We start from the raw sequence: 15,123 nt of genomic DNA on the forward strand, positions 1-15,123 counted from the left end.
GGTTCAGTTCCCAGCACCACCAACAGCCAGAGCTGAACTGAGCTCTGGTGTCTCGCCTCTCCCCCACTCATCTTTCCTCCTCCTCCCTCTGCTCTGGTCTCTCGCCTCTCCCCCACTCATCTCTCCTCCTCCTCCCTCTGCTCTGGTCTCTCTCTTCTCCCCCAATCTTTCCTTCTATCTTTCCTCCCCCTCCCCTCCCCTCCCTCCTCTCTCATAAACATTCAGACAGTCTGTATGCACACCAGGCTTCTCCCAAACCCAGGGGTGACTGCGGGCCCTGAACCCGTGTCCAGGGGGCCTGACCCTGCCTTCCCCGCCCCTTCCCTCCCTGGCTGTGGCCGGAGCCCCCTCATCCTCCCGGCAAACCCCCGCGGGCAGTCGCGGGCCGCCGGCTGCTGTCCCCGCGCCCCAGCACCCGGCTGGGCGGCCCCGGGTCCGAGTGTCCGCGCGGGGCGGGGCGGGGCGGGGCGGGGCGGGGCGGGGCGGGGCGGCGGGCGCTGTGCGCGGTCCTTCGGGCAGCAGGGGGCGCTGTGCGCGGGGAGCACGTGGCCGCCGGCGTCCGCGGCCCGTCTGTCCGTCTGTCCGTCGGCCCGTCTGTCCGTCTGTCCGCCTGTCCGCCTGCCGGTCCCTCAGTCCGTCCGCCCCAGCCGCCGGCTCCGGACGCGGCCAGCATGGCCTCCGCGGTAAGCCGGGGCGGGGTGGGGGGCCGCGGCCGCGGGTGGGCTCCGGGCTCCGGGCTCCGCGGCCTCCGCGGCCTCCCCGCCCGCCCGGGCGGCCCCGAGCCCGGCCTCCGCGGCCTCCCCGCCCGCGGCCCTGCGGCCTCCGGGACCCGGGTCCGAGCGCTCGGGGCGGGAGGGGCTCCGGGGGGGGCCGAGGGGCCGGGCCGCCGCCTGCCCGCTCCCCCGCGGGCTCCCCCGGGCACCGCAGAGCCGCCCGGGCCGAGTGGCCGCGCCGGAAGCGGGTTCGCGGCCCCGCCGTGGGGCGCGGGCGCCTGGGGACCCCGAGCCGCGGCCCGGGCCTGTCTGGAGGTGCACCTGCGGCCCGGCCGGGGCGGCGCCGGTCCTCACGCCTCTTCCAGTCTCTTCTCTCTCCTTTTCTTTCTTCTTTCCCCCCCTCCTCTCTTCTCTCTCTGTCTCTCTCTCTCTTTTTCATTCTCCTTTTTTTTTTTTTTTGTTTGCCACTGGGGCTCAGTGCCTGTACAGTGAAGTCCATCGTCCGCAGAGATCGTTTATCCTGCTGTTTTTTTTTCTTTTTTGTTGTTATTATTATTATTTTAATTATAATAAAAACAGAGAGAGGAAAAGAGACACCTGCAGCCTGCCCCTCCTGAGACTCCCCCCTGCAGGTGGGGGACTGGGGTTTTGAGCCCGGGTGCTTGGGCATGGTGATCCGTGAGCTTTGCCAGTCGTGCTGTAATTGTCCAGCCCTTCCTTTCTTTTCCTTTCCTTTTCTCTAATTTCTCTGCTTTCTTTTCTCCCTCCTCCCCCACTCTTTCATCAGAGCACTGCTCAGCTCTGGCATATGGTGGTGCTAGGGACTGAACCTGGGACTTCAGAGCCTCAGGCATGAGAGTCTCTTTGCATAATCATTATACTATTACCTCCGTTCTCTCTCTCTTTTTTAAAACAATGTTTATTTTAAAATCTTATTTATTATTGGATACAGACAGAAATCGAGATGGGGAGGAGGAGATAGAGAGGGAGAGAGACAGGGAGACACCTGCAGCCCTGCTTCAGCACTCATGAAGCTTTCCCCCTGCAGGTGGGGACCGGGGGCTGGAACCGGGGCCCCTGCGCATGGTAACATGTGCGCCTTACCTGGTGCGCCACCGCCTGCCGCCTCCCTTTTAATGTATTTGTTTATTGGCTAGAGATAGAGAGAAATTGAGGAGATACGGAGAGAGACACCTGCAGCCCTGCCTCACCACTTGTAAAGTCTCCCCCCCTCCCCTTGGCAGGCGGGGACCAAGGGCTTGAACCTGAGTCTTTATGTTTGGCAACAGGTGCTCTCAACCAGGTGTGCCACTCTGGAGTGCTATTTTCTTCTCTTCTCTTTTCTTTTCTTCCTTCCTTCCTTTCCTTGTTTCTTCTTTAAAAGACTTATTGTTATTATTTTTTTGCCCCCAGGGTTATTGCTGGGGCTCGGTGCCTGCACCATGAATCCACTGCTCCTGGAGGCCATTTTTCCCATTTTTGTTGCCCTTGTTGTTATTGTTGTTGTTGTTGTTGGACAGGACAGACATAAATGGAGAGAGGAGGGGAAGACAAGAGAGGAGGAAAGAGAAATAGATCTCTTGTGAAGCGACCCCCATACAGGTGGGGGAGCCGGGGGGCTCAAACCAGGATCCTTGAGCTTCGCGCCATGTGCGCTTAACCCACCGCGCTACCGCCTGGGCCCCTTATTATTATTATCTTTTAAATTTATTAAAATAAAAACTTATAAATGATTGAGAAAAGTCCGGAGAGAACCTGGGAATCGCTCAGGTACCTGCGAAGCCAGGGAGCAAAGGGCCCCCTGGTTGGGGTCAGGTACTTTTCCCCTCTGTGCCACTTCCCAGGCTGCTTTGCTTCTTCCGGCCCTTTCCTCTTCCCCTTCCTGTCCCTCCTCCCCTTCTCTTTTAAGTTATTTTATTTTATTTTGCCTCCTGGATCATTGCTGGCGCTCAGTGCCTGCACTATGAATCCACGGCTCGTGGAGACCATTTTTCCCGTTTTGTTGCCCTGATGGTTGCCCTTGCTGTCGTTATTATTATTGTCGTCATTGCTGTTGTTGTTGTTGGATAGGACAGAGAGAAATTGAGAAAGGAGAGGAGATAGAGAGGGGGAGAGAAAGACACCTACAGACCTGCTTCACCGCTGGGGGCTGGAACCCGGACCCTTGCGCCACGTTCATATAACCCGCTGCGCTACCGCCCGACCCCTTTATTTATTTATTTATTTATTTATAGATTTAAAAATATTTATTTCCTTTTTGTTGCCCTTGTTTTTATTGTTGTGGTTATTGATGTCGTCGTTGTTGGATAGGACAGAGAGAAATGGAGAGAGGAGGGGAAGACAGAGAGGGGGAGAGAAAGACAGACACCTGCAGAGCTGCTTCACCACCTGTGAAGCGACTCCCCTGCAGGTGGGGAGCCGGGGTTCGAACCAGGAACCTTACGCCCGTCCTTGTGCTTTGCGCCACCTGCACTTAACCCGCTGCGCTACAGCCCGACTCCCTCTTTTCTTTTTTAAAGAGATTTTATTTATTTATGAGAAAGATAGGAGGAGAGAGAAAGAACCAGACATCACTCTGGCACATGTGCTGCTGGGGATTGAACTCAGGACCTCATGTTTGAGAGTCCAAGGCTTTATCATTGTGCCACCTCCTAGACCACTCCTTTTTTCCCTACAAAATCATGTGTCCACAGCGGTATGATTCCACACCATTCATTCCCACCACCAGAGTCCTGTGTCCCCATGCCCTCCGCTGGCAACTGCCCCAGGTCACAGATATGGGCTGACTTTATAACTCTTGATATCTATTGTCTATCTCTCTCTAGTTTTTGTGTCCATTTTTTTCCTTTTTCCTTTTTTTTTTTTTTCAGATTGCCTTCATTGTACATTAAAAAAAATTTTTTTTTTAAATCTTTATTTATTGGATAGAGACAGCCAGAAATCAGAAAGTAGGTGGAGACAGAGAGGGAAAGAGAAAGAGAGACAGACACCTGCAGCCCTGCTTTACCATTTGTGAAACTTTCCTTCTGCAGGTGGGAGCCAGGGGCTTGAACCTTGCACTATAATGTGTGCGCTTAACCAGGTGTGCCACTTAAAAAATATTTATTATTGGATAGAGACACAGAGACATTGAGAGGGGAGAGGAGAGGGAGAGAGACAGACACCTGCAGACCTGCTTCATCACTTGTGAAGCTTTCCCCTGCAAGTGGGGGGGGGGCTTGAACCTGGGACCTTGTGCACTGTAATGTGAATGCTTAACCAGGTGCACCACCTGCCCCCACCCTTCTTCTTTTTTTTTTTTTTTTTTATGTACCACTGGAGCACTGCTTAGTTCTGGCTTACTGTGCTCCAGGGGATTGGACCTAGGACTTTGGAGCCTCAAGAATGAGAGTCTCTTTACATAACCATTATGCTGTCTACCCCCTGCCCGTCACTTCCTGTCTCAGTCACACCTGCACCTATTACTACTTCCACGTGGCCTTTTTTCTCTTCTCTCTCAGAGAATTAGAGAAACAGTGCCTGGCTTCCTCCGGTGTTTTCCAGATTCCCTTCCATTCCAGTGCTGGGATAAAAAAATATCCATTCCAGTGCTGGGATAAACAAACAAGGCTCCTGGTAACATACTTTGGGTCCTGGTGGAGCCCCCTGATCATCTTCCCCTCACACGTATCCCTCTGGGAGTGTGGATAAGATATCTTTTCAGGGAGCAGCAGGTGGGAGTTCTGGCTTCTGTGATTGCTTCTCCACTGGACATGAGTGTTGTCTGCAAGCTGAAATCTTGACCTGCGTAAACAATTTAATCCCAGTGTCAGAATTCAATCAGTTTACAAATTTGAAACATTAGATACTTAGGCTAAAAATACATACATACATATATGTTTGTGTGTGTATATATGCTCAGAGCTATATATACTGACCCTGTATGTTTAGAGGAGAGAGAGACCTCACAGCTCTGCCCACCCTCCATGGGCTCCCTGGGTGCTGTGCCTGGTGCTGAGAGAGGAGACACCCCACAGCCCTGCCCACCCTCCATGGGCTCCCTGGGTGCTGTGCAGGCTGCTGAGAGAGGAGACACCCCACAGCCCTGCCCACCCTCCATGGGGCTCCCTGGGTGTTGTGCAGGGTGTTGAGAGAGGAGACACCCCACATGGGTCCCTGTGTCCTTTAAGCCTAGACCCTCAGCTATCTAAGCCGTGTGCTCTACCCACTGGGCCACTTCCCACATCCCAGCGCTGGGTACCCTGGTTGTAGGCGTCTGCTGAAACCCCTCCGCCTGCCTCCCCGACAGGCCCCAGGTTCGGATAACAGACCCCCGAGCCTCGCCCCGTCGCCCCCGCCGCCCCCGCCGGCCGAGAGCTCCTACCTCTACTCCACGGAGATCACCCTGTGGACGGTGGTGGCCGCCATCCAGGCCCTGGAGAAGAAGGTGGACTCCTGCCTGGCCCGGCTGCTCAGCCTGGAGGGCCGCACGGGCATGGCGGAGAAGAAGCTGGCCGACTGCGAGAAGACGGCCGTGGACCTGGGGCAGCAGCTGGAGGGCAAGTGGGCCGTGCTGGGCACCCTGCTGCAGGAGTACGGGCTGCTGCAGCGGCGCCTGGAGAACATGGAGAACCTGCTCCGCAACAGGAACTTCTGGGTCCTGCGGCTGCCCCCCGGCAGCAAGGGCGAGGCCCCCAAGGTAGCCCGGGAGGGTGGGGGTGGGGGAGGGGGGGGAGGCCGCCCGGGGATGGGGGCGGGGGTGAGCACGCGTGACCCTTGTGGTTCCAGGTGCCCGTGACCTTCGATGACGTGGCCGTGTATTTCTCCGAGCAGGAGTGGGGCAAACTGGACGAGGGGCAGAAGGAGCTGTACAAGCACGTGATGCGCGGCAACTACGAGACGCTGGTGTCCCTGGGTGAGGGCCCTGCCCCACCGCCCCCCCCAGGCCACCCGTGTCCCCGCCGGCCACTGACCCCCGGCTCCGTCGCCCCCTCCCGCCTTTCGCCCGCAGATTATGCCATCTCTAAGCCCGACCTGCTTGCCCGCATAGAGAGGGGAGAGGAGCCCTGCAGCCAGGAGGACAGCCTGGAGGAGGTGGCCGAACCGAGGCAGTCCGGCGCTGGTGAGTGGGGAGTGGGGCCGCTGGCTGGGTTCTGAACCCCCAGATAGGATGGTGGTACCGCTCTCCCCCCAGGCTCTCCACCTGCAGTGGGCACGCAGGCACTGGTCTTCTCGCCCTGTTTTTTTCTTCATAGCTTCAGTCTGTGTGTGGGTGCGGGGAGGTGGTGGGGACGGGCGGTGCTGGCTGTAGGAATGGGGTGGTGTCCTTGTCACGCATCCCGGGCCCTTCCATCTGCTTTCCTCAGGCACAGCCTGGGCTCCTGGGAGAAGCTTCCGCCTGTGTTGCTGAACTGTCCACAGACCAGGCTCTTAGAGAGTTTCACTGATAGAGACAGACATTGAGAAGGGAGGGGGAGAGACAGAGAGACACTTGCAGCCCTGCTTTGTGGCTCATGAAGCTTCCCCCCCCTCCCCCGCAGGTGGAGACGGGGCTTGAACCCGGGTCCTTGTGCACTATAATGTGTGTGCTCAACCAGGTGCACCACCACCTGGTCCCTTAGAGGGATCATTTAAAAAAATTAAATTGAAGGCGGAGGGTAGATAGCCTAATGGTTATACAACAGACTCTCATGCCTGAGGCTGCAAAGTCCCAGGTTCATTCCCCCGCACCATCATAAGCCAGAGCTGAATAGTGCTCTGGTTAAAAAAAAAAAAATAGATTTAAATGACTCAGGAGGTGCTGTTGCAGTTAAAATACTGGGCTGTCGGGGGTCGGGCAGTAGCGCAGTGGGTTAAGTGCAAGGACCGGCAGAAGGATCCCGGTTTGAGCCCCCGGCTCCCTGCCTGCAGGGGATGATTCGCTTCACAGGCGGTGAAGCAGGTCTGCAGGTGTCTGTCTTTCTCTCCCCCTCTCTGTCTTTCCCTCCTCTCCATTTCTCTCTGTCCTATCCAACAACAACGACACCAGTAACAACAATACTAATAACCAGAACAATGGTGAAACAACCAGGGTAACAAAAGGGAAAAAAATGGCTTCCAGGAGCAGTGGATTCGTGGTGCAGGCACTGAGCCCCAACAATAACCCTGGAAGCAAAAAAAAAAAATACTGGGCTGTCACCCCTGAGGTCATGCGTGTAATCCTCAATTATTTATTTATTTTAAATATTTATTTATTCCCTTTTGTTGCCCTTGTTTTATTGTTGTAGTTATTATCATTGTTGGATAGGACAGAGAATTGGAGAGAGGAGGGGAAGACAGAGGGGGAGAGAAAGACAGACACCTGCAGACCTGCTTCAATGCCTGTGAAGCGACTCCCCTGCAGGTGGGGAGCCGGGGGCTTGAACCGGGATCTTTATGCCGGTCCTTGTGCTTTGCGCCATGTGCGCTTAACCCACTGAGCTACCGCCTGGCTCCCTATTGATTTATTTTTATTGCCACCAGGGTTGTCACTGGGGCTCGGTGACTACACTAGGAATCCACTGCTCACAGGGCCATTTTTCCTCCTTTTTTTCCCCCCTGTCTTATTTGATAGAACAGAGAGAAATTTAGAGGGGCAAAGTAGAAAGAGGGAGAGAGAATGAGAGACACCTGCAGCCCTGCTTCATCACTTGTGAAGCACCCCCCTGCAGGTGGGGAGCCAAGGGCTTGAACCCCGGGCTCTTCCACATGGTAATAGGTGCACTTAGCCCCGCTTCCTGGTCTTCTCTCTGGTTCTCTGTCACTCTCTGTCTCTCATTAATAAATAGATAATTAGAAAAAAAAAGGTAAGGGGGTCTGGGTGGTGATGCAGTAATTTAAGTGCACCTGTTACCATGCACAGGGTCCCGGGCTCAAGCCCCGGCTCCCCACCTGCAGGGGAGGTGCTTCAGAAGTGGTGAAGCAGGTCTGCAGGTGTCTCTCTTTCTCCCTCCTTCTCTCTCTCTTTTTAATATTTTACTTATTTATTAGTGAGAAACATAGGAGAGAGAGAGAACCAGACATCACTCTGGTACATGTGCTGCCGGGGATTGAACTCAGAACCTCATGCTTGAGAGTCAAAATGCTTTATCCACTGCGCCACCTCCCGGACCACCTCTCTCCCTCTCTCATCTCCACCTCTCTTCTCAGTTTCTCTCTGTCCTATCCAATAAATGGGGGAGCGGTGGATTTGTAGTGCTGGCACCAAGCCTCAGTGATAAACTTGGAGCCAAAAAACAAAACAAAACAAAAGAAAACACCTGAATTAAATGTAAGGGGCTGGGAAGCAGCTGTTCAGTGCACACAGTACCAGACGTGGCAAACGCTAGAAGAAGAAGTACCAGACGTGAGACCCTGGGTCCGATGCCCTGTACCACAGGAGAGATCCGTGGACGGTGGAGTGGTCTGCTGGTTGCCTTTTTATCCTCTCTCTAAATATCGGGTTGTCAGGAAAGTCCTGGCTCATCTGAGCATAGAGAAAACCTGCCGAGACTTTGCCGGATAGACCGTCTAGAACAGCGGAGCCAGAAGAGGCCACTAGGTGGCGGAGTGTAACGCACTGTCCTTCCTGCTGCTACCACAAATCAAAGACTCGGGAAAGTTGAGCGGGCCGGCCTCCACTGTCAGCCAAAGATTTTGCCCTATTTGCTGTAGCTGTCCACTTCTGTCCTTTTTCTTTTTTAAATTATTCTTGGTGTTATTGATGTTGTCCTTGTTAGATAGGTCAGAGAAATGGAGAGAGGAGGGGAAGACAGAGGGGGAGAGAAAGACAGACACCTGCAGACCTGCTTCACCGCCTGTGAAGCGACTCCCCTGCAGGTGGGGAGCCGGGGGCTCGAACCAGGTCCTTGTGCGGGTCCCTGCACTTTGTACTACGTGTTCTTAACCCATTGCGCTACCACCCAGCCCCCAATCAGTTTTCTTTCTTTTTCTATTCATTCATTCACTCATTGATTCATTCATTGGACAGAGAAATTGAGATGGAGGCGGAGAAAGAGACACCTGCAGCCCTGCTTCCCCACTAGAAAAGCTTCTGACCTGTGGGGTCAAATCTTGAACCCGGGTCCTCGTACACAGTAACATTTATGCGCAGCCGGGTGCACCACCGCCTGGCCCTTCTAAGAGCTTTTTCTTGGAGCCCCAGGCATGAAGCCTGTTTTTGCCTAACCATTATGCTATCTCTCCCATGCTCTAGAATGTCTTTTCTTTTCTTTTAAATATCTTTATTTTTGGATAGAGACAGAAAGAAATTGAGAGGGGAGGGTGAGACAGGGAGAGAGCCAGAGAGACAGACACCTGCAGCCCTGCCTCACCACTCACAAAGCTTTCCCCCTGCAGGTAGGACCAGGGGCTCGAACCTGGGTGCTTGCGCACTGTAATATGTGTGCTTAACCTGGGCCCCCCATAGAATGCTTTCTTTAGGAGCCTAGAATGCAAGTCCAGGAAGCCATAGTTCCCGTGTTATGTTTGGCTCACAATCTCTGGGAGGCAGCTCAGCGGGTAGTTTATAGGACCTCGTCTGTATGAGGCCCTGGGTTCGATCTGTGACACAGAGCCTGCTAGAGCGGTACTCTGGTCTCTCTCATGTGATAATGAAATTAAAAAAAAAAAGTTTAAGGCTAAAAATGCTCTCTCCGGGGCTGGGTGGTAGCGCACCTGGTTGAGCGCATATATTACAGTGTGCAAGAACCCGGGGTTCAAGGCCCAAGTCCCCACCTGCAGGGCGGAAGCACCACGTGTGGTGAAGCAGGGCTGCAGGTGTCTCTCTGTCTCTGTCTCCTGTCTTTCCCTTCCTTCCCTATCCATTTCTGACTGTCTCTATCCAATAACTAAAGAGAATACATAAACATACATTTAAAAAAGCTCTTTTTCTGCTTGGGGGGGGGTACTGTGTGGTCCTCAGTGTCTCTGATTTGCCTTCTGGGGCCTCTCTCCCATCCCAGGACCCAGTCCCATCAGCCCTGCTCAGGTGGACCCCAAAGCCAGACCGGAGAAGGCCCCGGAAGTTAGAGTCACCTCCCCTGCACCCAGCACTGGTGAGTGAGGGCAGCGGGTAGCAGCCGAGGGTGTCCTGATGTGGGGGCAGGACCTGGGCTCTGGGGATTTCTCAGGTGTGTTGAAGGCCCAAGTGAGGAGGATGATGGCAGGTCCGGGGGGGGGGGGCCCTCTTCTGTTTGTGTCCTTTCTGGGGGGGGAGGCAGGGGCTGCCCAGCAGTTTCCACTTGTTTCTGCCCAAAGCAGATTCCTGCCCCCCCCCCCCCCCCCGCCCAGCACAGAAGTGGACAGACATGGGGTCGGGTTGTGGGGGGTGGGTGACCCCTGGGCAACCCCACCTAGTCCCCTCCTCCTCCTGTGGGCTGACTTCCGTCCCCAGCTGCTTTCTCTCCAGTTCTTTTCATTCTTTTTATTTAACTTTTAAAAATTATTTATTTATTTTCCCCTTGTTGCCCTTGTTGTTTTATTGTTGTTGTAGTTATTATTGTTGATGATGTCGTCGTTGTTGAATAGGACAGAGAGAAATAGAGAGAGGAGGGGAAGACAGGGGGAGAGAAAGACAGACACCTGCAGACCTGCTTCACTGCCTGTGAAGCGACTCCCCTGCAGGTGGGGAGCCAGGGGCTCTAACCGGGATCCTCACGCCAGTCCTTGTGCTTCACACCACGTGCGCTTAACCCGCTGCACTACTGCCCGACCGCCTTATTTTTATTATTTTTTTATCGGGGGATTAATGGTTTACAGTTGACAGTAGAATACAATAGTTTGTACATATGTAACATTTCCCAGTTTTCCACACAACAATTCAACCCCCACTAGGTCCTCCTCTGCCATCCTGTTCCAGGACCTGAACCCTCTCCCTGACCCCAGAGTCTTACTTTGGTGCAATACGCCAACTCCAGTCCGAGTTCTGCTCTGTGTTTTCCCTTCTGACCTTGTTTTTCTGCTTCTGTCTGTGAGTGAGATCATCCCGTATTCATCCTTCTGTTTCTGACTGATCTCACTTCACATGACTCCTTCGAGCTCCATCCAAGATGGGCTGAATCTTTCCATTCTTTTAAAATTGTATTGTATTCATTTATTTATTAGGCGGAGACAGAGACACTGAGGGAAGAGGGAGAGAGAGGGAAGAAGGGGAAGGGAGGGGAGGAGGGAGAGAGAGGTGGTGTTCCCAGCCAAGCACAAAGACCGGGGGGGGCACGGAGCCCACACTCCCCACCTGCAGGGGGACGCGTCAGGAACAGAAGCAGGTTTGCAGATCTCTCTCCCCCCTCTCAGTTTCTCTCTCACTATATAATAAATGTCTAATAAATATCTGCTCTAATACAAATAGGGAGAAAAATTAGAGAGAGGCCTGCTTCCTGCTTCCCCCATCTGCTGGTAGCAGCTGGGGGCTTGAGCCCCGGTCTTTTGTGCGTGGTGACGGACGTGTGTGCTCAACCGGGGTGCCACTGCGCAGCCCCTTCTAGCTCTTTCTTCCTCTTTCTCTCTCCTTCCTCTTTGCCTTTTCTTTTCTTTCTCACCAGAGCACTGCTCAGCTCTGGCTCTTGGTGTAGCCAGGGATTGAACCTGGGGCAAGAGCTCTTGCAGGCAAGTCCTGTGCGTTACCCCTGCACTATCGCCCTGGTCTTCTCCATCTCTGTCTTATGTCCCGCAACTGAGCAGGGGACTGCCTGAGGGGGGTGGGGGTGGGTCTCTGCGGTCGCCTGATCTGTGTTCATGCACCCTTGTCATGGTCCCCACCATCAGTCACAGCCCCAAACCCTGTCCTCTGCAGGCTCATTGGGGGACAGTCAGGTTCAGGGGGGACAACTTATGTGCCTTGGCCTGCCTGGCAATGGGGGTGCTGCCCTCTGCTCCTCCTGAAGCTGAGGCTGCCCAGTGGGCCCCCAGCTGCCCTGGGGGTGGGGGCAGAGCCAGGGGTCCGCTCGCAGTGGGGCCCACCTGAGACCATGCTCTCTTGCAGAAGCCCGTTTGGAGCCTGTCCTGACGGGGTGCCCTTCCTCGGCACCTGCAGCCGGCGCCCCCATGCCGCTGCCCTGGGTCAAGCAGGAGCAGGAGGAAGACGCCTCATCCCTTTCCTCCTCCTCCTCCTCCTCCTCCTCCTCCTCCTCCTCCTCCTCCCGACAGCTACCAACCTCATCACCCAGGGCAGCCAGGCTGGGCCAGCGGCCAGGTAAGTTGAGTGAAGGCTTGGCGCGGGGCAGGGTGTGTGTGTGTAAGAGAGGTGGGATCAGGTGTCCTCTTGAGGGGCCCTTCCCTTGGCTTCAAGGACCAGGGGAACCAGGTCACCTGTGGCTGCGTGGCTGTCAGGTAGCAGAAAGGCCGCTCATGATGGGGCCTCGTCCATCCCTGTCTCCGGAGGCCTGATATATGGTGTCCCGGATGTAGATTTCGCTCTCTCTAATATTCTACTTATTTCTTGGCTAGAGACCCAAGTTGAGAGGGGAGGGGAAGACAGAGGGAGGGAGAGACCGCTGCAGACCTGTTTCACCACTAGTGAAGCTTTCCTCCTTCCCTCCTGTAGGGGTGTGTGTGTGTGTGTGTGTGTGTGTGTTGGGGAGTGGGGGTGCATGAACCTCGGCCCTTGCATATTGCAACGTGGGTTCAACACGGTGCACCACTGCCCAGCACCTTTTTTTTTTTTAAAATCTAAAGATTCCTCTTTGCTCATCTGTCTGTGGTGACCACTGACCTCCTGAGGGCCTTATTAGCCTGTCAGGGCAAAGCTTCCTGCCGGAAGAAGGCTCAGCGGGGGGAGGGTGTTAATGGTGGTGGACCCCCCTCCCCACCAGGTGGGGTTCTGGTGGCTTGATACCCACCTCCACCCTCTTGGCCAGGTGGCAGTGCTGTGCTCATCAAGATGGAGGAGGTGAGGCCTTCGAGCCCGAGCCAGCCCAGCACCCCCCGAGGGCTCAGGAGCAGGACGGTGCCTCCCAGACCGAGCCAGCCCAGCACCCCCCGAGGGTCAGGGTCGGGGAGCAGCCCGAGGCCCCCCAGCCTGAGGCAGCCCAGCACGCCCGGGAGCAGCACGGGGGCTGGAGCAGCACCGCCGCCGGGAGCGACCCTGTCCCCGGGGACCCCCCCGGAGCCGGCCCGGGTGCTGCCCCGCCAGCGCCAGCGGGAGCAGGCCTTCCCCTGCCCGGACTGCGGCCAGAGCTTCCGCCTCAAGATCAGCCTGACCATCCACCAGCGCGCACACTCTGCGCAGCCCCGGCCGGCCCTGGAGCCCCTGGAGCCCGGGGAGGTGGTGGCGCGGGGCCCGGTGATCCACTGGCTGGCCGGGGGCTCCGGGGGCTCCGGGGGGTGCGGGGGCCGGCGCTCCAGGGTGTTCCACTGCAACCAGTGCCTGCGCTTCTTCCCGCAGCGCAAGAGCCTGTTGCTGCACCAGCGGCTGCACACGGGCTCCGGCGCCTGCCCGGCCTGCACCTACTGCGGCAAGGCCTTCCGCCGGCCCTCCGACCTCTTCCGCCACCAGCGCACCCACACGGGCGAGCGCCCCTACCGCTGCGGGCAGTGCGACCGCACCTTCAAGCGCAGCCACGACCTGGCGGTGCACATGGACGTGCACGCGCGCGCCCCCGGGGGCCCCCACCGGGAGGAGGGCTGAACCTGGGGGCTGCGGGGGGCGGCTCTCCAAGCACCCCCTGGCACCCGAGGCCTGCTCTGGGGGCCGCAGGGAGGAGGGCTGGGCCTGGGCTCGGGGTCTGCCAAGCGTCCCCTAACCCACCAGGTCTGGAGGGGGGAGGGGGGCTGGGCCTGGGGCTTGCAGGGTGCCTCTCGGAGGCCCCTAGCCCCCCAGGCCTGCTCGCCGTCACAGGGAGGAGGGCTGAGCCTCTGGTATGCGGCGGACAACCCGGCAGGCCTCCAAGCCCCTCCCTGCTGAGGAGCCCTCCTCTGGCTCTCCTGGGCCTCCCTCTAATTCTGGGCACCCCTCCCTACCCGCCAGAACCTCAACCTCAGGCCTTTCCCCTGCAGCCTAAAGCTGTTCCTTCTTCACCCGGGCAATGTCGGAGATTTTTTTTTTTTCTTCAACCACCAGGAGGCAGTGGCACTGTGGTGTTCTCAGTTTTTTGTTTTGTTTTTGCTGTCACTTCTACATTCCTGACTCCCTGGGGCTCGCTCTTGTAGGTGTAGGGAGGGCCAACTTGGGGGGTGTGGGGGCGGGAGGTGTGACAGGTCTGCTGGCAGCAGATGTAATGACAGGACCCCGCTGGCCTGCGCAAGAAGCAGAGGCCACCTGCTTTATTTTTTGGGGGGGAGATGGACATTTTCCAATTTCCAAGTGCACTCAAAAGTGCCACAGTTGCTATGCGGACGGATTTTTTAAAAAGTCCTTCCCAGCTCTGCTTTCCCTTCTGACAATAGATCTTTCCACCCTGATTCAGAGTGTGTGTGTGTGTGTGTGTGTGTGTGTGTGAGAGAGAGAGAGAGAGAGTGGCGCAGAGGTTTGGTGCAGTGAGCGGACTTCCCCCATGGGCTGCACCTCCTTGCCTCCCAGCTCTCTGGATTTTTTTTTTTTTTGGGGGGGGGAGACGTTCTTGACCAAAGCAGTGAGGTTTGAAGATGAGAGTTCAGGCAATACGGTATGAGGCCTCCAGGGGACGTCTTGGCCACAGCTGGCTCTCCCTGCCTAAATTATCCCCCTGAGGCTACCCCGAAACTACGGGGCTGGGAGGACCTCAGCTGTTTTGACTGTTGCCTCATTTGCCTCACACCATGGGGAGCGGCCTGTCCCCTGGCTGTACCACCTCCTGCTCCTTTCCCACCCCCGCGTGTCCCCCCAAAGTAACGAGCTGGTGGGGTGAGGGGACCAGCCAGTGACAGCGGGGCCAGGATCCCCTGGGCGTGCTTAGCAGTGTCCCCCCCCCCCATCCAGCCCTAGGTTCTGCTTGTCTGCCCTGGCTCAGGTGCAGGGAGAGCCGGCAAGGGACTCTCTGGGGGCGTCCCCGGCCCGGGTCCTCACGGTAAACGCCCAGTGTAAATACAGGCGCCCCCCACGGAAGCGCGAGACCCCGAGTCATGGCAAGGCACCGGCGCACCCTCTCCTTGCCAAGCGTTCGCCGCGCGGTGCTGAGTATGCTGGTATGACCTGGGACGGTCGCGCCCTTCTTGGTGCTCAATAAAGACGTTGGAATCCTTGGCACTGTCTGCCGCTTGCTTCCGGGAGAACGCGGCCGCACAGGGCGGTTTCAGGCCGCGGCGCCTGCTGGCTGCGGGGATCCGAGTACTTTAGGGGCACTCGCACCTGCCCGGGCGTCTTCAACCTGCTGGCAGCCCACCTGGCTCGGGCACGCCCTTGGGGGCGGGGCCTACGGCGCTGGCCAATGGGAAGCCGATCCCTGGTCCCTCCGCGTGTGCGGGGCGGTGCTTCTCGGGCCCGCCAATGGGGAGCGGTTCGGGGGTAGGGCGGGGCTTC

General features: G+C 56.8%; 1 protein-coding gene across 2 annotated transcripts; it reads left to right on the plus strand.

Moving 5' to 3' along the window:
• Positions 1-466: 466 nt before the first annotated feature.
• Positions 467-14,847, plus strand: ZNF783 (zinc finger protein 783). Of its 2 annotated transcripts, none has more exons than XM_060196770.1 (7): positions 467-683; positions 5,002-5,391; positions 5,481-5,607; positions 5,704-5,814; positions 9,653-9,745; positions 11,671-11,880; positions 12,545-14,847. In XM_060196770.1, exons 1-7 carry the CDS (start codon positions 672-674, stop codon positions 13,312-13,314), a joined length of 1,713 nt encoding a protein of 570 aa, XP_060052753.1. In that variant the 5' UTR covers positions 467-671; the 3' UTR covers positions 13,315-14,847. The 2 variants fall into 2 exon arrangements, with proteins under 2 accessions (XP_060052753.1, XP_060052754.1); XM_060196771.1 differs by having other exon boundaries at positions 5,526-5,607.
• Positions 14,848-15,123: the final 276 nt, after the last annotated feature.

Source organism: Erinaceus europaeus, chromosome 8, assembly GCF_950295315.1.
Source record: "Erinaceus europaeus chromosome 8, mEriEur2.1, whole genome shotgun sequence".
NCBI classification, from domain to species: Eukaryota; Metazoa; Chordata; class Mammalia; order Eulipotyphla; family Erinaceidae; genus Erinaceus; species Erinaceus europaeus.